General features: G+C 37.8%; 3 protein-coding genes across 3 annotated transcripts in view; all 3 read left to right on the forward strand.

Annotated features, from left to right (window-relative positions):
- Positions 1-7,056, forward strand: part of LOC146484075 (uncharacterized) — a 29,581-nt gene extending 22,525 nt beyond the window's left edge. Inside the window, exon 13 of the mRNA XM_085105379.1 lies at positions 2,525-7,056. Coding sequence (XP_084961505.1) covers positions 2,525-4,647 — 2,123 coding nt within the window. The 3' untranslated portion in view covers positions 4,648-7,056. The remainder of the gene's footprint in view (positions 1-2,524) is intronic.
- Positions 7,057-11,264: 4,208 nt separating this feature from the next.
- Positions 11,265-13,432, forward strand: LOC146484076 (CUB and peptidase domain-containing protein 2-like). The gene is made up of 4 exons (XM_085105518.1): positions 11,265-11,392; positions 11,687-11,820; positions 12,580-12,739; positions 13,258-13,432. Exons 2-4 carry the CDS (start codon positions 11,754-11,756, stop codon positions 13,430-13,432), a joined length of 402 nt encoding a protein of 133 aa, XP_084961644.1. The 5' UTR covers positions 11,265-11,392; positions 11,687-11,753.
- Positions 13,433-13,987: 555 nt separating this feature from the next.
- The window catches only part of LOC146484077 (uncharacterized), a 53,867-nt gene continuing 46,531 nt past the window's right edge, over positions 13,988-21,323 (forward strand). The window contains exons 1-2 of the mRNA XM_085105380.1: positions 13,988-14,217; positions 15,190-15,307. Of these exons, the coding sequence (XP_084961506.1) occupies positions 14,085-14,217; positions 15,190-15,307 (251 nt within the window). The 5' untranslated portion in view covers positions 13,988-14,084. The remainder of the gene's footprint in view (positions 14,218-15,189; positions 15,308-21,323) is intronic.

Here is a 21,323-nt window from a genome sequence, read left to right on the forward strand (position 1 = left end):
ACAGCACGAATTGTTTATCTTAACTGTAGTAAGGCCTTAATTTTTCTTAGAAGCTGCATTGTATATTCATGCGATAGAAAACCTTTACAAGTTATGATCAATCAATCAATCAATCAATCAATCAATAATTGATTGATTGAAATATTTTGGTATAAGTTTCAAATAGGCCATTTCCGAGTTGCTGTGAACCTAATTCTGAAAGCGAGGCTAAGTGCAAAGTTTTTATTATGAAAATTAATTTCATTCATATTCAAACAAAACTAATTTTCAAATAACAAGACGCTGTGGGAGCGTTTACTTGGGCGCCGTTGTATTAGGAGTATCTCAGCATGTACGTAAGTTCAGTCTTTGGTGACAGGTGAACGATAAAAGATTCGCTGAGAGTCTAAGGCATCATATTTGCGATAAACGTGATGTAGTTCGACCGAAAATGTCACGCAAACAAAATAAAACGTTACTCTCTTTAATACTACAAAACACGTCGGATTTTGTAACCATGAGGTGCATCTAAGATAATGATGGATTTTAGCGACAAAGGAGTATTTGCGGTTCCAGTGGTAATGATGAATTTTGGCGACAGAGGGGTATTTGTGCGAATACCTTTCCACCTTGATACCCTTTTTTTCTGGGCTTTCTGTGAGAGATGTTCCAGCTTCCAAAATGTCACGCAGAATGTGCAATATCACACGCGTGCAAAAAGACATGCGTTCTATATGGGACGCGTGCGGATAACACAAACCTCACAGAACATCCGATTTACAGAAAGTTAACTCAACGAATGTATTTCATGATCACTGGAATAGGACAGAACTTTAATGACAAAATCAAAGCGCTCTGTGAGTGACCAAAGAATGAACTATTTCAAATTATGTCTACAGTTATTTGTTTATTAAACACGCAAAAAAGGAAATAAACTTCACTCGCACTGGAAAGTAACGCAAAGGTCGAAGGGTACGTTCATTCTTTTAGTGGTTTTGCGTGATTGCCAATGGACAAAATATCATGACACAAAACAGAGTGTTTCCAGGATTTAAAAGGGCTTTAAATGAAAGAAGCTCGGTTTATAAAGTGGAAAGACACTGCAGCTCCCGTGGCGATTGAACAACAAGCAGAAACCGTCCAGTTTTCCTTCCAAGAACCACCGAAAATATTTTCTTTCTGAATGCCGCGTCGCCGGATGAAACTTGATACACGTGAACGATTGATTTCTTCCCGGTGTTTTCAGCGTGGCAATTCCTTTCTGCATCCAAACGACGGCTTCTTTCAACGTTTTGTAACATCGGAAGGGGCTTTCAGTTTTGCTAAAGCCCGGGTGCTAAAGTTGCTATTTTGGCTTTATCCAACGTAAAAATAAAAATGCGTTTAGCGTTGCGGTACTCAGTTGTTGTTGGTATGAATATGCAAATTTCCGGCGTTTACGTTTGTTCCAATGAATCGATCTTATCGCTATCACTCGACTCCGAAGGAAAGGTTTTTTTTTCAGATTCTACGTTTAGCGTGTCAATTTGGCGTGCCCGTGCGTTCACCTTTTTCCCTGTTTTCCCGTGAGGATCACATTTTGGTTTTATCCAAGTGAACGTAAATAAAGAAATTAATTCGTCAAGCGTTGATTGACACTGTGCATTAGCAAACTTTCAGTGTTTACATTTGTTCTGGTGAATAGATCTTATCGCTCACACTGGACCCCGAATGAAATCTATTTTCGAAGCTTTAGTTTCAGTTTCCTACTTTACCCTAAGCCTTTCACCCATGGAATGGTCTTGAATCTTTAAAGTTAATTGAACGTTTTCTTTTTTAAATTGCGGCCAGAGAAATGAAATTTTTTGCTCGGCTGTATGTAAATTCAGTGTTTATGGCCTGATCTTATCGATTACGTTTCACACCGAATGGGGATTTATCGAGAAGAGCCAAAAGAGCGTCTGAGGTTAATTGAAGTCGAACTTTTGGAAAATATCCGTCCTGAAAGGAAAGTTGCCCCTTAGTTTTGTTCAATGGAAGGAGTTAGCAGACAACACACATACTAGCTGTTTTCTTTTAAGAATACGATATTCGTTGTGTTGATTTTACGTCCTTGTTTCTTGTCCCGTAATGGCGGCTTATGATGAATACATGCAGACTCGCAGACTCGGCCAACATGTAGCGCACGCGCAGTAGATCACTGCGTTTTGGCGTAGACGAAGAAATCCTATTTTATAACTTGGCGCTCCGCCCAAGTAAAAAGCTTTTGCACTTAGCTTCGCTTTCATAATGAGGTTCACAGCAACTCGGAAATGGCCTATTGTTTTTTATTTCGCCGGCATTGTAGCTTCTTCTTCTTTTTTATAATACGTTTTCGATACAGTGCGTGATAGTGAATATCTAGTTTTATTTCTAGAGAATTACCTCAAGACCTAACCACTTAACGAAATTAAATTACGACATGGGCATTGTAACTGGTCATTTTCAGAAGAGAGAAAAAGAAGAGATGCATGGGTTGTCTAGACAGTATGAATTTGCACGATAACCTTATCTTTCTTGCTTACAGATGCTGTTGTTAATAATGGCCAGTGGCACAATGTCGTGTTCAACATCACAAATAATCAGAGCTATGTGAATGTAGATGGCTCCGCAGCTTTTAATTCATCTAGACCCCTAAACGGAGACATAACGAGCTTATTACAGCAATATCCAGTGAAGGTTGGCAAGTCCGTGTTCAAAGGCTGCTTAGATAACATTCGCATTGGAGGACTGCTGCTACCATTTGCTGACTACTACAACAGTACCTTAAACGTAAGTCACGTGACACCTTTAAAGCCTCACTTTAATGTCAGCACCAGCGGAGTGAAACTCGGTTGCCATAGTGACGATGTCTGCTCCCTTAAGCCCTGTGTGCGGGGTGTGTGTGGTGATGTTTGGAACCTCTTCACTTGCGCGTGCCCAGAAGGATGGGCGGGAAAGGTTTGTAACATGACAGCAAACATGACATGCGCACACTCTCCGTGCGTGAATGGCACGTGTTTTAACTTGACGCACGTAGACTTTTCGACCAATCAGAGTCAAGTAAGTGACGTCGGTTATGACATGTTTCAGTGTAACTGTACTCCAGGGTTTGAAGGAAAGCAGTGCGGGCGAGACACCAAGGAATGTGTCCCTAATCCGTGCAAGAACGGAGCAAACTGCACCGAGTTACATCTCAACTATACTTGTACATGTGTTCAGGGTTACACTGGACGAAACTGTGAAACAGACATAGATGATTGTGCAGTCAATAACTGTACTAACAATTCCACTTGTAATGATGGTGTTGATTCGTACAACTGTTCGTGTCTGAGTGGGTTTAACGGAACATTCTGTGAGTTGGACATCGATGAATGCGCGTCGAAGGCGCCTTACGGGCCGTGCAATGCTACTGGAACATTCGCTTGTAACAACACTGTAGGGAACTTTACGTGTGATTGCAAGCAGGGATATTTTGGCAATCTCTGTCAGCATGATCCTTCTATGACCTGCGAGCTTTTAAGTCCTTGCGAGAACAACGGAAATTGTTCGGATAACGCCACTAGTTTCAGTTGTTCTTGTCCTGAGGGCTACAATGGTACAACATGTGAGTTTGATATTCGTGAATGTGATGATAGGCCGTGTTTTAACAATGGCACATGTATTGATAGCCATGTCAACTCCACTGTTTTCCCGGGCTACAAGTGTGATTGCACCGTGGATTATACTGGAAACCAATGCGAAAAGAAAATAGACCTGTGCGAAGAAGAACCTTGCAAGAACAATGCTACGTGTGAGAGGTTAGCGTATGACAAGTACCGCTGCAACTGCACACCCGACTACGAAGGAGAGAACTGTACTATCTTCAAACCGTGCTACAGTCAGCCTTGCAAGAATGGAGCAACATGCCACGCCATCAACTACCCTGTAATTAACTACACTTGCACATGCGCATTAGGGTATTACGGTCGAAACTGCGAGAATGTTACAGATTACTGTTCACCAGACCCCTGCAGAAACAACGCCACTTGTGTGAACTTGAACACACAAGGGAAGTATTTATGCAACTGTACGGAAGGGTTCGGTAATCGGAACTGTAGTGGGCGTTTGGCAAACTGCATTCCTGATCCGTGCGTTCATGGGCCTTGTATCCCGTTAATGGATAGTTACCTTTGTGAGTGCAATCTGGGATATAAAGGTATCAACTGTAGTGAACTCATTAACAAATGTGAGTCCAATCCTTGTCAGCATGGCGGTACATGTGAGACTTTACCCGACGCCTTCAAGTGCGATTGTAGCCCCGACTGGGTGGGAAAGGAATGCCAGTTTGAACATCCTTGCGTGGCTAATCCGTGCTTGAATGGTGGTGCTTGTAACGTTTTTGAAGAGTATGGGAACTTCTCTTGTGCGTGCACAGAGGATTTCACTGGAGAGCGGTGTCAGACATCGATTGGACCAACAGGGGGCCAACGGTCTGATCCTTCACCTCTTCTCATTGGTGGAGTGATAGTAGCGAGCATTCTTGCTATTTTGTTCTTAGTTTTACTTGTTCTGCTGCTAAGGAAACGAGCATCTAACGGTACATACAGCCCTAGTAAAGAGGAGGGGGATGCGGGGCGGGTGGAACTGGACGCCATGCTTAAACCCCCTCCACAAGAAAGACTTATATGATCCACTACTCTGTACAGTCATGTAACTACTGAGATAAGCCAAGCGTTAACTTGAAAGAACAAAGAAGATACACAGTATGGACGGATATGGTATAGTACAAGATGGAGTTTATCAAGTCGTGCAAAGAAGAAGGTTTCGTAATCAAACGTTTTCCTTTAGAAGCCGTCTCAACATATTCCTTCATCCCCTCCCACCCTCCCTCTATTTCTGCCCCCACCCTATCCCTCCAGTCCTATCGGGATGCAATCTTAATACTACAGAACAATGTAGAATCATTACTTAGGAGAATTATACAGTGGAACCCCGTCAATACGACCACCTCCGGGCCGTGAAGATATAGCGAGGTTGTAAAACTAATAAGGAAATGACTGGACTTTCAATTCGTTCAGGGCACAATCAAGTGGTCGTAATAACGAGGTGGTCGTAAGGCGGGGTTTCACTACATTGAAAGAGCGAGAAAGAGAAAACATGCATGGATGGATGAGAGCGGGAGAGTATCTTAATGAAAGGAATGAAAGAAAGATTCATTTTCATTAATTGACATCGACAAAAGAAAGAAAGGGAAAAAACAAACAAACAAACAGGAAACGTGTGAGCAGTGAAAGTAATGAAATAGATTGTTTTTCTTTCATTATATTATAGTGTTAAATTTTTTTTAGAACGATTATAATAACGGTTTATGGATCTTGTTGCTGTTTTGGACGCCAGGTGAACACGTCAAACCGAAAAACGTTTGAAATGCAAAGTCAATTTACCAACGAATTTGAGAAATGTTGCTATGCTGCTAAGCCTGCAGTCCCGTGTATAATTTAGCATTCCCTTGTGTCGATTTTTTTGTTGTTGTTTCTGGGTAAAAAAGGAGAAAAGAAAAATATAGACACGAATGGAAAATGCTAACGGAAATTAGGCGCTTTCTAATAACGTCCTTCAAATTCAGCCAACAAGACCTTTTGCTTCGTAAGTTCGTAGATTGAAGAGTTTTTTAGTTTTGGCTTTGATTGTTCAATCGAGGGTTATTTCCGACGTGCTTACCTATCCCGCAAAATGCCGTCCAAAACAGCAATAAGAGTTACTATCCGAATTTCCATAGGGCGTGCAACAGTAATCTAACAACTACTTTTTGCAAGCTATAATGTATAAAGTTGATAAAGTTTTATGAATAAAAAAGAGAAATAAATAGGGGCAAACCAACGAAACCAACGAACGATTTTGCATACGGCGTGGCTTGCTCCTGGTAACTACCAGCAGAAATCTTGCAACTACTTTTGTAATCATTTTGAAACATTTTACATAGCTTCAACACAACCCAACTGCGCACTGCGTGTAAGCTCTGTAAGTTGTAACATACTGGCAAATTTTATAAATTTCTTAACTTAAAAAAGAGAAATGATTAGGCCACTAGATAGTCCCAATCTTTTCATCCACAGTTTCAAAGGTTAGGACTGATTTGTGTGGTTTTTGATTCTTGGAAGGAAAGGTTCAAACAGTCGTAACAAACGGCCGATTTCGCCACACTCTTAACCTACAATCAACTTCTCGCAGGTTTGAAGGTGAACGGGAAAAAGAGCTAGCACGAGTCTCAAGAATTGGAAGGAAAATATTGATTGTGAAGATTTATTTAAATGCTGAAGTTGTTCAATTTTGCTTTTCAAACTCGGTGAAATTTCAAATTTTCAAATTTGGTGAACTTTTGTTTTGAATTTCTCCAAGATTTATTAATACTTTTGAGAAACTATATCAAACACTCGAAAGAGTGTTTCACTCGGAGTGGATTTAGAAAACTAGACTGCGCCTCGTTTTTTCAAACCACTCTGGATGATTGGAAATCGGATGAAACACTTTCGAGTGTTTGATAGATTGGGTACTTACAAGGAGTTACTGAGAGAAAGATACGTCATGGTTAGCGACGCTGCAATGTAGACGATGCAAGAGCCACAGAAACAGAATTATTATTATTGTTATGTTCTACGTGGGAATCACGGCCGGCGTGGCTAAAAATAATCTTTTAAAAAAATCTTCTTAGAAGTTCAGAGGAAAACACAGTAGATGGCGTTACGTGGTCGTACAACGGTTAAAAATTAATGTGCAAGCTCTCTTTCCAAATTTTCGTTTACCTTCCGAAGACAGGTTTCTCGCTAATTGAGTCTTTGCTTAAGACTCGTCTGCGGAGTGTAACGCAGCGCGGAACATTGAACCAGTTTTTGTTACGTGCTGCATTTTTGTTTAAGTTTTAATTTCCCGCTCTCTCAGATTTTATATTAAAATAATTTACTGTATATAGACGAGTGTCATCAATAATTGTGTAAATGAACAGCTTATTTTCAACAGTAAATTAATTCATATGACAACAAAAGTAATTGTCGGCACACTGTATAACGTTTTTAAAATAAAAACTCAGTTAAGTACTTAGCTTGGTGTCTTGGAAATACATTTTAAAGACAAGTAAAACCTAACGACAAAAATGGACGTTTCGAAGACATCATGACGCCATTGTCAAGAAACGTCAGTTTTTGTCGTTAGCTTTTCACTTGTCTTTGCCTTAGTAAATAGTTATTGATAAGAATACGTTATAGAGCGTTTCATTCACGTGACTACCGGCCATATTGGTTTACTGAAACAAAAGAAAGTATTTGCATAAAAATAGAGTTCAATTCCCAGAGGTTTAGTTTGGGACACCAACATGGCCGCCATTTCTTTGTTTTGGGACACCAACATGGCCGCCGTGACGTCATGTGAAAACACTCAAGCCCAAGCATGGGAAGCATGCCGGGACCGGATTCACGATAGCCTCGCAAGTTTTAGATGTATCCTAAGAATTTTATCTCGACATAAGCCTATTGTTATACCAACATTGACTACTGTACATGTTAAGAAATAGGATTTAGGATAAAGGCTTCGTAAACCCGGGAGACCATTGTCGACTCCAGAGCTCTTCCCTATTGCGCATGACTGACGGCGGGAAGGAACCTTGGCGGATGACGTAGGCAAAGCCGAGTGGCTCTGGGGTCGAGAATGCCCAGGAGACACCTCCCGCAGGAAGGAGATAGACGCATGCGGAGAGACTAGCGCTAACTAGTGCATGTAGTGTTCGTACACTAATCAACCCCAAAAGCTTAAGGGTGCGTTTCTTCGGGACGATCCAGATCAGGATCAATGATCCAAGATCACTCGGATCATGGTGCATCAAAGGAGCCGAGGAATTTACTGATCGAGGACTGAATTTTTGGGCTCATCGTTTTCGTTTCTATTTGAACAGGGAGAAATTTAAGGACGCATTTTCGAAAAGTTTTAGTATTAATTAGGTTTTCGCTGTGCACAAGAAAATCGGTGCTCCGAAATTCTTCTTTGTACCCAGCATTCGTTTTCTAAAATAAACCGTAGAAATATTCACTGTTTTTGCCTTGAAGACACGGCGTCGTTTCCATTTAGACAAAATTTGCGGTTGAATCGGTTGAAATGCATATGCCACACGTGGGTTTACTGCAAACGAACGCTCGATTGCAACGGAAACAGCCGTTTCGAGTTTCAATTTGTTGTGCCATCAAGTAAATTTCTTTGATCGAACACTCTCAAAATCCCGATAATCCGCCACAACATGTTGAATTTCCGCTTACGATACGTTTTCGTGGTTTATTTGTTGAACAAAGTTCTAACATGACAGGGTTTTGATCTTCATCACTAGCTGCCTTGAAATCCAAACCGCACAATGTATCGCGGATCACTGTATCTCCCGGTGACTTTGAAACGACCGTTGGAACATTTCATGTGCTAATTATTGGTTGAATGAAGCTGAAACAGCATGCTTCAGAACCAGCCAAAAGTACTTGAGTTCAGTGGTGCATACTTTCCAGGTTTTGAACAAATGTTCAAAGTCGGAATTTTTGCAAATGACAGGTAGATCTCTGGAACACGGTTCATAACTAAAAACAGTATATATTGACGACTACAACAACAACAACAAATTTAGGTACAACCACAGACTTCAATCTAAGTGATCAACGACTACAGATCGTTGCATTTTGCAGTTTCCCGTTTCCAGATTACTGTCGTAATCTTTTTTTTTTTGTCTATGCTAATTTTTTGTATTTTTATTCACCTTCTCGGTGACCCTTCTCTCTTGTTGCTGATGTGAGCATTTTACACCGTGATACTGTATCCGCTTCATCTTCTGCCGATAGATGACATTCCCTATTTAAAAGGATGATTTTAAATGTCATGATAGATCATAATAAGCCAGTGTCTAATAGGAAGGACTAAAGGAGCCTGGAGCCCCCCCTGGACGGAAGCATTGTACAATTAGGCAGATAAGGTATACCCAACCAACCCATCAGGAGTAGCTGAGGGGCCCCTCGACTGAAAACCCGCTCTGCATGTTGGAATAGAGCTGGCTGGGAACTGAATACATTAGAAGGTTAACAGGCTGGAACGTTTCTAAATATCTAGTTTTCTAAGATTTTTTTAATAAAACACTGGTTCTAGCTGGGTAAAAAATGTCTCGTTTGTCTTTCCTGCCAGTCAGGACCCCTGTCAGGCTCGTAAAAAATCGTATTTGACTTTTCGCTCTAACACAGTCTTTACCAATAAAATTTGAAGGCAAGTAGCGCGCCAGGAAATAACGTCCGCTCCACTGTTACATACACAGAACATGACCAGCGCTTTGCTTCCACTCGAAAAGGCCGTAAAATATACATGGGCCTCTCCAGGCATTTTCGAATTTCCCGAGTTTTAATATCCTGCTGTGCCGCAATTATTTCATGTTTCCCTGACATTTTTCCTTGATCTAACGGTTGCAATCCTCCCTGCGCGTAAATGTATTTATCGATGTTATATTTTCAAGGGAAAGTGTTTAATGTGCAGAATTGGCTTAAAGGCTATGAATTGTACACAATACCCGTCGACAATTTGACAAGGACATGACAAGTATTCAGCTAAGCTTTCGAGAGCCTGTGGAAACTCTACTTAAAATGAGATCAAACATGGAGGAGAAGAGACAAAATGGCGGCTTTTGAAACGTTATGGTCGCAATATATTTAACTTCCAAAATAGCATACTCTCAAACGCAACCTTTGATGACGTTGAACTCTTTAACCCGTTCGAGACTGAGTGGAAACAAATGTTGTGTTCAGAAAAACAGGGAAGAAACTTGTTCTTGACCTAGTTACATCATTGTACTGCTTGCTTCCATCTGGCCTAATATTTTAGTGTATAATTTCGTGTATGGCTACCGTTTTGTGCAGTCTTCAAATGAGACTTGATAATTTCGCTGGATTTACAAGGTGTTCAGCCTATCAAATGACCACCAGCTGTATGTGTTATTTGTCGGTTCGGCGCTAATTAGTCGCTGTAATGTCTGTCGGTTCAACGCTAATTAGTCACTGTAATTTCTGCTGGAGTAACTTCGTCAAAACTCGGCGTGGTTGTTGAAAGAGGTGATGGCTTTACCCTTGTTAAAATCTCCACACGCAGCTGACGAAAAATAGACGCAGAGGCCATGCCGCTGGGGATTTGTGAATACGCTATAATGTAGGAGCGTAACCTGTGGTGTAACTCAATTATTTCTTCTTCAATGTCTACTTAAAATAAAAAATCGCATTCAAAGCTACTTCATCTGCTCCCCAACACATCAAAAGCTGTTATTTTCGTATGGAAACTATAAGGAAAAGAAGTAAGAAATCTTTCGTTCCACCCATTCTCTAACGTAATGAAGCTGAAGATAAGTGTTCCTGGTATATACAGATGTGAGTGCCTCAAAACATTTTCATCTAAATTATAGTCATATTGCGGGAATGGTTCCGGCCGAGAGGTTTATAGGGCCACTTGGTTTTTTTCAATTTAACTTAAGATCAGATTTGAAATCAATACTTTTCGATGCGGTCTGGTTCTTATTATCTGGCATTCAGTACTGGTTCATTGTGCCGAACCAGCTAGTGGTCGATTTTTTGGCGAAGGGGTTTGCTAAAATAAGCGTAAATTGTTTTAACTCACTCGGAGCACTTCACCAAGGGACAAATATATAATTCACGTAATCAAAAATGAGATTCTATTCTTTCATAAACATACATCTTGTCGGTTTTAGATTCGTGAACGATCGGCGGAGTAAATAGCAACTTAGTTGTTAATTTAAAGGAAAGAAAAAGTTGTAATCTGAGTTCTGTTTAAATGGCGAATTCAGTTATTTTCATCAGTTTCTTTTTCAATCTATTTTTATTTTGTTTCCAAGTTAAAGTTAATTCGACATACGACCATTCTTCCTTCTGATGCATACATCTACGTTGATTCTTGTAAGGGATAAACGTGGATCTTTGGGGATTTTCAGCTTAAGAAAAGCATGATATTCACAGTTAAAAAACAATACGAACCATTCCCACTTTAAGGACTAAATATGTTAAAATTTTGACCAGAATTCCTGGTGGCTCTCAATAAAATTTCAAACAGGGAAGCTCCATCCGGGGGATCAAACCGTTATCCTTTCTGACCAAGCCTCTCCCCAGGACAGAATTACCACAAAGCAAAATTGTTACTTCTTCGCGTTCTAATCTATTTTTTTCTAAAGAGATCCATGAATAGACCGAAACAGACCAATGCGAAGGTAATATAGGCCAGTTCTGATTGGACGAGGAAAATTTGTGTTTACTTTGTTTCACAATTTTGAGGCGATATATTGCAGGAATACGATCAGTGTTCTTTCAGTTAAAACAAGGAGTTGATCTTTTTGTGCAAACTGCAATAAGATTTGGTTGACAATGTATGTACCTCGCTTTTCAGTCCAAGTTGCATTAATTTGCGAGTGGTTTTCAAAAAACGTTTCTCCATTCTATAAAAAGCGTGTCTGAAAGTATGCCGTGGCTCCGTTAAAATTTATGAAAGTGCAGCGTTAAAACTTCAGTCGGGAAAGAAATTTTCCACCATATGTTCCCGTTATGAAGGTTTGTGGAATGGTGGAGCAGAAAATTCCTAGGGGTCGTTTAAGGTTTTATAATATTTAAACCTTGCGGCTCTGTTTCACATTATTAACCTTATTCTCTAATACTATCTGCAGGGCAATGGATGCTCATTAAAGGTGTAGAGCTGAAGTTCTTCTAACTCGCTGAAAACTCTGCGGCATCATGAAGACAATCTTTCTTCTTTTCACATTACTAATGTGGATTGAAGATGGCGCCTTTGCCAAACAAGGTAACTAAACATTTTTCATAGTTCTTTAGCCTCAATTCACTTTCCGAATTGTTCAGTATTGGAGCCGGATCACTAGTTAAAAGGGAAAATAAGTGACTTAGTAAAAAGTTTGACTTAGCTATTCGCGCACCAAGAACTGTTCGACCAAGAGCAAGCAGGCAGCACCAGGTGGCAGGGTTAATATTTGGTTAAGGAATTCAAACCAAATCTAATGGACGTGGGCTGGGTCTACTTTTTGAAATAAAAAAAAAAACCCGTCAGATTGTTTCATGCATTTGTTACGCTCTGATTTCGTAGATGTTTTCTGTTGGGCTATCATTTCCTGACTTGCTTCACTCAGAACCAAGGGAAGTTAAGGGTCTGAGTGACTTGCAGTGAGTAGTTCTTACTTAGTCTCTGTACGGCCTTCACACTTTGAGTCCGTTCATTTCAAAAACTGCGTGACCAAACTGATTGACCGCGGTGGAATATCAGTGAAGGCTAGAAAATTGGCAAAGGATAGTTCAAAGATCGGGTTAGTCCCAGGTGGCTCCTTCAATAACTCTCAAAAAGACATCAAATGTCAAAAGCATTTTCTGATTAAGAGCCAACATGTACATGTAAACCTACGGCAGGTAAGGAGGTACTTTGAATTCTATGAGAAGGAATAGACCAAATTTACCAAGATTCAGAATATATCCTATTTCGCAGTTAAACGAAACAAATTGCACAGTACAATACTGAGATGCAAATATAATTTGGAAACGTTTGCTTCAATAGGATGTGGCTCGGTGTTAGCTAACGTAAAGCTGATAAGTCCAGGATATCCCACAGGGTATCCAAATGACATGGACTGTAATTATTGGGTTCATATACCACACGAAAGGGCAGTGAAAATTTACTTTCGTTATTTTGACGTGGAAAACGCATCATCGTGCAGGTAAGTGAAGTCTTTGGTACTAATGTAAGTTGACAAGACATGATCACGTTTCTTTCATATATATTTTGTGCTAAAGGTGTGGACAAATGTAATTTGTAGTTCTCTTATCCAGAATTGGAAAATTTCGGTAACTGCATCGTTGGGATTAAATTCTAGAATACAATTTCTGGATGGAGCAAAGACATCTATGGTCAGCTGATCAGTCTGCGGTACCCATAGCTCTCGAACAAAGCAAGCAAAGAAAATGAATGAGAATGACGATAAACGAGAATGACGTCCTCTCGATAGCATATCAAACTGTCTGAATCTGAAATTATATTATCTGGAAAACAAAGGATAATTAACTGAAGGTTGTTTTAAAAAGGGCCTGAATCTTTTAACGCAAGTTATGCGTTATTTTTGGCACAATGTTAAACAGGCAAGTATTTCGGTGATGTTTCTCACGCATTACGTTATAAACGCGTCTGTTGTGTTACAATTTTGTTATCAACTCACAACTTGTATTTTTATCTCCACAGATTTGACTATTTGACGATTGCTAATGATAACCACCAAACATTTGGCAAGTTTTGCGGTCAGAAGACTGGGGAAAGCATTATTGCAACAGGTCACTATCTGCTGATTTCATTTCATTCAGATAGAAGTGTGCAACGACGGGGATTTTGGCTCAAGTTTGCTTCTTTCGGTACGTAAATGACCTGATTAGCTTGATACAATAAATAAAGAAAACCCTTAATCAAAACCTAAATTCCATACAATTTTAAACAAATTTGTACCGAAAAATTACAGTCCTTAAGGTGGCTCACAAAAGCGTCCAGCACTTTTCTTCAGTTGAGTATAATTTGATCTATAATTACTACCACTCTAAATCAGTAGATACTACAATAATGGTATCAAGCAAATGCTTAAACATCCATAAACAAGTTAAGTTATGATCATTTTTGCGACTTAACAGATTCCCATAGCAACAATATATCCTGTTAAAAACAGCCTCACTCTTATCTTTAGCTAAAATGAACGTCATTTTATGATCTACAGGAGTTTAAACCATAGAAAACTAGCGCTGATTGGCTTTATTTTCTATAGAGAAACACTCGCGTTACACCCGACGTCATTTTTGTTGTCCGTACTTTTCTAGAAAATAGCTACGAGCCAATCAGTGTGTGGGAATGTTGGCAGTTAGAAAGATGGCAAAATAGATTTTTTAAAACTTTATTGCTGTCGTATTTCATCAGTTATGCATCCACCAAGGATAACATCACCAGTTGGTTCTGTGGTGCAAGCATTACCAGGGTACAGCTTTTCATGCTCATTTTCAGGAACCCCTCTCATATACACAGCATTGATGCGGAACTCGACAGTATTGGTAAATACAACAAGAACAGCTAGTACTCGAGTACACGAGGAAGGAAATTACACCTGCATTGCCACAAGCAGGTTTGGTTTCGACAAAAGAGAGTTCTCGGTCGTTTTTAATGGTAAGAGGTGTATTTTTAACACAAACTAATTGTTAAATAGAAGATAAACCCTCACAGTTATTTAAGCAATTTAAGCAAAGTAATTGATTTGGTGATGAAATAAAAACACATTTTATATGTATTTAGAAGGTAGTGTAAAAATGTAGTGATAAAGTGAACCAATACTATACAATACTATACTCTTTAGAGGGCCAAAAATATGGAATGCTTTGCCATTATCAATTACGTCTTCCCCTAGTCTATCCACCTTCAAAAGAAAGCTTCTTGATTTCCTCAGTTAATTGTATGAAACGTCCGACTCTGTTATGTCTTTATAGTCTTATCACCGTATGTTAAAAAATCTAAATACAATGTCTTTACTAGTCTTACATTCCCAACATATCTCCGAGGAGACCTCTCAGTATACGCCCGGGGGTTTCTTGAGGTCTCCTCGCCACTTCTTACTTTTTTTTTACTATTATTATTCACTCTAAGCTTATGCAAGATCCTAGTTTATTATTCACTGTAACTTTCTATGATTGTATGTCGTGGTGAATAAATAAAATAAAATAAAATAAAATAAAATAGGGCTATTAAATCAAAGAAAATGCAAATAGAATAAAATTAGACGATCAAAGCTGATCAGCTTAATATTTGTGTCTTTACAGTTAGGAACTAAAAAATTACCAACCAAATGTTTATGGAAATGAAGATGCCATCTTCTCAGGTTATAGAAACGTTGGTTACTTCCCAGCAACACTGGAGAGTATCAGAACCGGATTAGTTATCCTTTATGAAGATAGGTGGCTAACAAATAGCCTTTTAAATGAAAGACAGAGTAACTCCAGCAGCTGTTGCTGGGTCCTCACTATACTGTCTACACTAACGCACTGCATGCACCCAGACTATTGAAACTATGAAATGGCTGATACCCCTGTGTTCAAATCATTTATGTTTGTGTTTTCATTTTTTATAATTATTGTTGCATTTTAGATTGCGGACCTTCCTGTTCTCATGAGTGGCGTAAGAATTTTGGAAATATTCTTTTGTGCAGAAATGTAACGTCGTTGATTCACTCTATGAAATGCGTTCCTGCGATAACTGAAAGGATGTAAGAGTTTATGCCTAATAACACGTTCTTTGATTCTATCGTTACCTATTTACCCCTGAGCCTGGGGGAGAGGAGGGGTTGGGGAGGGGGGGGGGGGGAGTAAGGCTGCCCACGAGTTGCAACTTTTCATATTTGGAGCCACTATTTCTTCATTAGCAGCACCTCTTTACTTCCTAAGCAACCTTTCAATCTGAACAACGTAAGTAGCTTTTAGTACTTATAAGCCCTCTATTAAACGATAAAAACAACTTTGTGCTGACATATAATATATATGATTTACCCAACTGCCTAAGAGCGGAGTTCCAAAATTACTTTTTAAAAGCATTTTTGCTTATGGTTTCCGTTTGAACGTAATAACCTTACAAACTCCTCATCCTTTCTGGACTTACTATATTTTTAGTGCATAGGCAGCAAACTATTTAGCAACGATAACAATTGTAACGTGAACTGTTATACAGGAGAGCAAGGTATCCTCTTAAATACAAAACAACCATTTCGATGGATGTGACGTTCTAAGCTACATGATTATGTGGAGCTGGGTGTCTAAAAAATATCAAAGCATTGTGTACATTGTAAACATTCAGGACGTGATCGGCTATTTGTCGAGTTTCGATAGTTTTTTTTCTAGTTTTTAGGACGATCTAGGCGAATGGTTCTGCGAACAGTCGACGCGCGCTACGTCGCACTGTCACTCTCTAGTTAAATTTTGGTTATCAAGAAAGAGTGAGTATAAACCCCAGAGAGAAAGGCTAGACTAACGATAAAATAGACTTTAAACATATCCTGCAGTAATAAATGGAAAAACTGTGATCTTTCATGGCAAGCAGTACAGAAATAAACTAAACAACTATCTTTGGAAAATTCACACAATCAAGTGAATAAATGTTCCGCGTAAGCTTTGTTTTGATGAAAATGAAATGCCACTTGCTTCAAATTTTCACATTCGCTTGCGACGAAAGTTGTTAAAAAGGCTTTTAGTGAAAATATTCACACATCGTAACTCTCTACCTTTATAACTTATTATTTTAAGTGTCAGTAGGTTTTTTCTCTGTCAAGATTATCACAAATCAATACTAAAATTAGAAAAATGTATGCAACAAAAATTTGTTAGAGTTTATACACTGTGTTGCGAGGCGTTTATTTGAGTGTTTAAGCAAAGAATCAAATTTTCTTAAATGAAGCTAGTTAAAGGGGACGAAATCAGAAAATAACACTCCAAGGGACATAATGAACATGGACCGTAAAACTAAGCTCAATTAAAGACTGCTCTGCAGTTAGCAATATTATAAAGCTTAAGTCAAATGACGTGTCAATACTACAAGAAAAATTGCAAAACAGCAAATCAGCAAAGTTTTTTTTTCAACAAAATCAAATGAATAATAGACTCTTTGGAGAACAACAAATCCTGTTATTCCATTTATGAGGTTTTCGTTCGTTTTAAAACGTTTAGTGAGCGAAACGTTTCACTTCAAGAGAAAAAAATTCAACGTTTCGTCGCGGCGAATTGGAGTAAAATGATTTCACTTCGAGATATCCCGCGTGTTGTTACCGTGACCGTGAGGGAAAATTCTGCCGCTCCCGGACTCAGTCAGATTGTAGGACTTTTAGGATGCCGCCCGCTCACAAACAGAGAGAGAAAAATAGAAACGTAACTTACTATCTCCGCTTATACAAGGTGCACCGAACCGATTGAAGCGGCAAAGCACTCTATCTTTACGGCTGGCATTGTCAGTTACTGTCTTACACGTTAAACTTTGCTTATTCATCGCTTCCGTTTTCGTTTTCTTTCTCTTTCTCCTTCTCTTCTTTCCACGTTTGTCCACATATTCAACAAGTACATGAATTTAAAGCTTTTGTTTAAAATTTTCCGTTTGTTTTTTCTAAAAAGCAGGTGGCCACACAACTTCCCGCCGATGCAGGGTTCACTTGAGTGTGGCGTTTCACAATGGCTCACATGGAGGGGGGGACATACGGCCGGCCGGACAGCGACGTCTTAACCATAAGCATTCATGAGTTTGCCAAATTCTCTTAGCTATGGGGCTACACGCGTGCGCGGAGCTCCGATATTACCGAACTTTGCAAAACCCGTCTTTAAAAGTCCAGATAAAGCTTTAGTAGTATGGGATATGAGGGGATCAGCGCCTTTTTTCCTAAATATGGTTAATTTTTTTTGCGCTGATATTTTTTAAAAAAATAGAATCAATTATTTTTCCAAGTCGAAATATCCTCAAGGCATTTTCAAAAGAAAACCTTTTGGAATTCTATATTAAAATATCCACAAAAGTGCGTTTAAAATAATCATCATATGAAATCATTAGTCATTTCTACGCTTGGTCTTTTATTTGGTTTTTATGGCTCAGGCGAAGCCAGGAGTTTAGCTTCTCGGCAGCGCAGCACGTAAGCGCGAGCAGGGGATGGAGAAGCGTTAAAAACTCCGCGGTGGCGTTGGTGGGAAGAGGAGCGAAGCGAGGATGGAGCCACCGCTTTTAATTGCGCAAATAATTTCCCAAGGTCAAATCCAAAAAGGCTTAAAGAAAAACCGCTTATATATAATATGGAGAAAATTTCTATTATTGGAAGTTATGAAGATTTATTTGCTGGTAATAAAACTTCTATGGCATTGAGAATTAACATTAAATACTTAAAAAAATATTTACAAGAATTGAAATTGGAAGAAATTTATGATTCTATGTTTAAAATAATAAAAAATCATGGATCAATTACTTTTTACCACAGATTTCGCATAACTAATGATAAAATTTTAAATGAAGTTGGTAGAAGATATTTTAATAATTATGGTTGTTTGTATAAAACCACTAAAAGTTTTGAAGCTGATATTAAGAATCTGAAAAAACAATTGAATAAAAGTTTGAATTTAATTATCTATGTGATGATGTTTTGGATTGTAGTAGAGGATTAGGATGGTATGGAGTGCATTTCATCAACATAAAAATATTATCAAATGGTAAAGTTTTAGAATTGGAAAAATTAGACCGGAATAAAATCAAATGCAATGTAATCAATAAGGATGAATATATGTTTGAAGATGATAAGAATGATGAATCCGATGTAACCAATAAGGATGGATATATGTTTGTTGATGATGGGATAAATAATTAAGGCTTAAAAAGAAACCGTTTTTATATAATATGGAGAAAATTCCAGAAAAAAAATCTAATCCTATATATATGGAAAAATTATCAAAATCTGAATTATTAGAAATCATTTCTAAGCAAAGTGAGAATGTTGGTGCATTAACAAAACAAGTGAAGCAATTAATAGATGTGAATAAGCAATTAATCGAACGAAACAAACCAGTTCCAGCCCCGAGAACGTAAAAAAAGTATGAAGCGACCTATTCCAGCACCACGTAAAAATGTCAAGCAAATGATTAAAGAATATGAGGAAAATATTATTACACCAATTCCACCTCCCCGCACTAAAATAAAGCAAGTGAATAAAGCTTTAAAAGGTTATACTGAATCATATGAGGTAACAGTAATCGATGATAAAGATCCATTAGTTCAATTGCAAAAAACAAGACAAAAACTAGGATTTTATATCAAAAACATATTAGAATCCATGAAAGGTTTGAAGTTTATTGAAACTCTGAAAGTGACGTTTGAAAAAACAACAGGTGATATAATTATATCCAAGACGGCATATTTTAACAGTAGGGCTCAAACGATCATCAACCAAACAGAAATTGCTGAAGCACTAAAATTGACTGCAGAACAAATCTTGAATAGGATAGCTCAATGGATATCAGAGGGTTCAGGATGGATCATAAAATCAATCGACAATCATTATCTGAATATTGTACGATATAAACCAATGAAGGGTTCATCGTATCTTAAACTGCCAATTGAATTACAAAATAAGAAAGGATTAATCAATCTGCAGAATAAAGACAATGAATGTTTTAGATGGTGCCATGTGAGACATCTTTGTCCAATGGATAAAGACCCGCAGCGTATTAAAAAATCTGACCGAAAATATGTTAGTGAATTCAATTATGATGGAGTTGTATTTCCTGTTTCCATCAAACAGATAAATAAAATTGAATTACAAAATAAAATCAATATCAATGTTTTCGGTTATGAGAATAAACAACCATATCCACTTTATATATCAAAAGAAAAGTTTGAAGATCATATGGAATTATTGCTTATATCTGAAAATGAGAATAAACATTTTGTGTACATCAAAGATTTTAATAGATTTATGTTTAACCAAACCAAGCATAAAAATAAGAAACATTTTTGCATGCATTGTTTGCAATGTTTTAGCACAAAAGATGTGTTTGATGTCCACAAGAAAAACTGTATTGTAATAAATGGTACACAAGCTATTAAAATGCCAAGTAAAGGTAACAACATTTTACAATATAACCATTACCAAAAGCAATTACCTGCTCCATTTGTAATATATGCTGACTTTGAAGCTCTAACAGAACGGATACATGGTTGCCAACAGAATAATGATAAATCTTTTACAGATGCTTATCAAAAGCATACAGATTGTGGATATGGGTATAAAGTTGTTTGTTGTTATGATGATAAGTATACCAAACCAGTGCAATTTTATCGGGGAGAAAATGTGGTGTTTAAATTTATGGAAAAAATGCTAGAAGAAGTAAGGTACTGTAAAAACATAATAAAATTTGAATTCAACAAGCCACTGAAAATGACTAATGTTGATGAAGAAGAGTTTCAAAAAGCTGATAAGTGTCATATTTGTGGTATATCGTATAATGACAAAGATATAAGAGTCAGGGACCATTGTCATATTACAGGTTTGTTTAGAGGTGCAGCACATCAAGATTGCAATTTGTCATTTAAACTCACTGGCAAGATACCTGTGGTTTTTCATAATCTGAGAGGATACGATAGTCATTTTATAATGCAGCAGATTGGTGAAATTGTTAAAAAACATACATATGTGAATGGAAAAGGTGAGGAGTGTCAAATGAATGTCAATGCCATTCCAAATAACATGGAAAAATATATGGCTGTTATGTTGGGAAATAGTTTGGTATTTATTGACAGTTTTCAGTTTATGAGCCAATCACTTGCTAATCTTGTTAACAATCTTCCAAGAGATGCTTTGAAATACACGAGAGAATTTTTCAAAAAGGATAAATATTTCAATTTGATGACGAAGAAAGGTGTATACCCATATGATTACATGGATAGCTTTGATAAGTTTGAAATGACTGAATTACCATCAAAAGAAGAGTTTTATTGTCAATTGAATAATGAGCATATTTCAGATGAAGATTATGACCATGCAAAAAAAGTTTGGAAAACCTTTAAAATAGAAAATATGGGAGTATATCATGATCTTTACTTAAACAGTGACATACTTTTATTAGCAGATGTTTTTGAAAATTTCAGGAAAACGTGTTTGGAATATTATAAGTTAGATCCATGTCATTATTTCACAAGTCCGGGTTTGAGTTGGGATGCTATGTTAAAAATGACTGGTATCAAATTAGAACTTATGACTGATATTGATATGTTCCAATTTATTGAAAAAGGTCTAAGAGGTGGTACCAGTTACATTGCTTTGCTAATCGATATGGAAAAGCAAATAATCCCTACATGAAAGAGTATGATGAAAAAGAACCATCTTCTTATATCATGTATCTTGATGCAAATAATTTATATGGTTGGGCTATGTCACAATATCTTCCAACAGGTGGTTTTAAATGGATGTCTCAAAATAAAATCGATGAACTTGACTTAGCTAAGTATGATTCCTCATCAAAAAAGGGATTAATATTGGAAGTTGATTTGGATTATCCTACCTCACTACATGATCTTCATAATGATTTTCCATTAGCACCAGAACAAGTTTGTGTTAGAGAGGATATGTTGTCGAATTATTGCAGGTTGATAAAAGAAAAGTATAATATTTCCATTGGTCAGGTTCATAAATTAATTCCAACTTTGTCTGAAAAACGGAACTATGTATTACATTATAGAAATTTGCATTTTTATCTTGATCTAGGTTT

The sequence above is a fragment of the Pavona decussata genome, unplaced genomic scaffold, assembly GCF_977016875.1.
Source record: "Pavona decussata unplaced genomic scaffold, jaPavDecu1.1 SCAFFOLD_37, whole genome shotgun sequence".
NCBI lineage: Eukaryota > Metazoa > Cnidaria > Anthozoa > Scleractinia > Agariciidae > Pavona > Pavona decussata.

What these genes read in the sequence shown, in the direction of transcription:
- LOC146484076 (XM_085105518.1), top strand. Translation starts at nt 11,754, where the DNA reads ATGAAGACAATCTTTCTTCTTTTCACATTACTAATGTGGATTGAAGAT. An exon ending in TGGCGCCTTTGCCAAACAAG is followed by an intron (nt 11,821 to 12,579) that starts GTAACTAAACAT and finishes TTGCTTCAATAG; the next exon opens with GATGTGGCTCGGTGTTAGCT. An exon ending in GAAAACGCATCATCGTGCAG is followed by an intron (nt 12,740 to 13,257) that starts GTAAGTGAAGTC and finishes TTATCTCCACAG; the next exon opens with ATTTGACTATTTGACGATTG.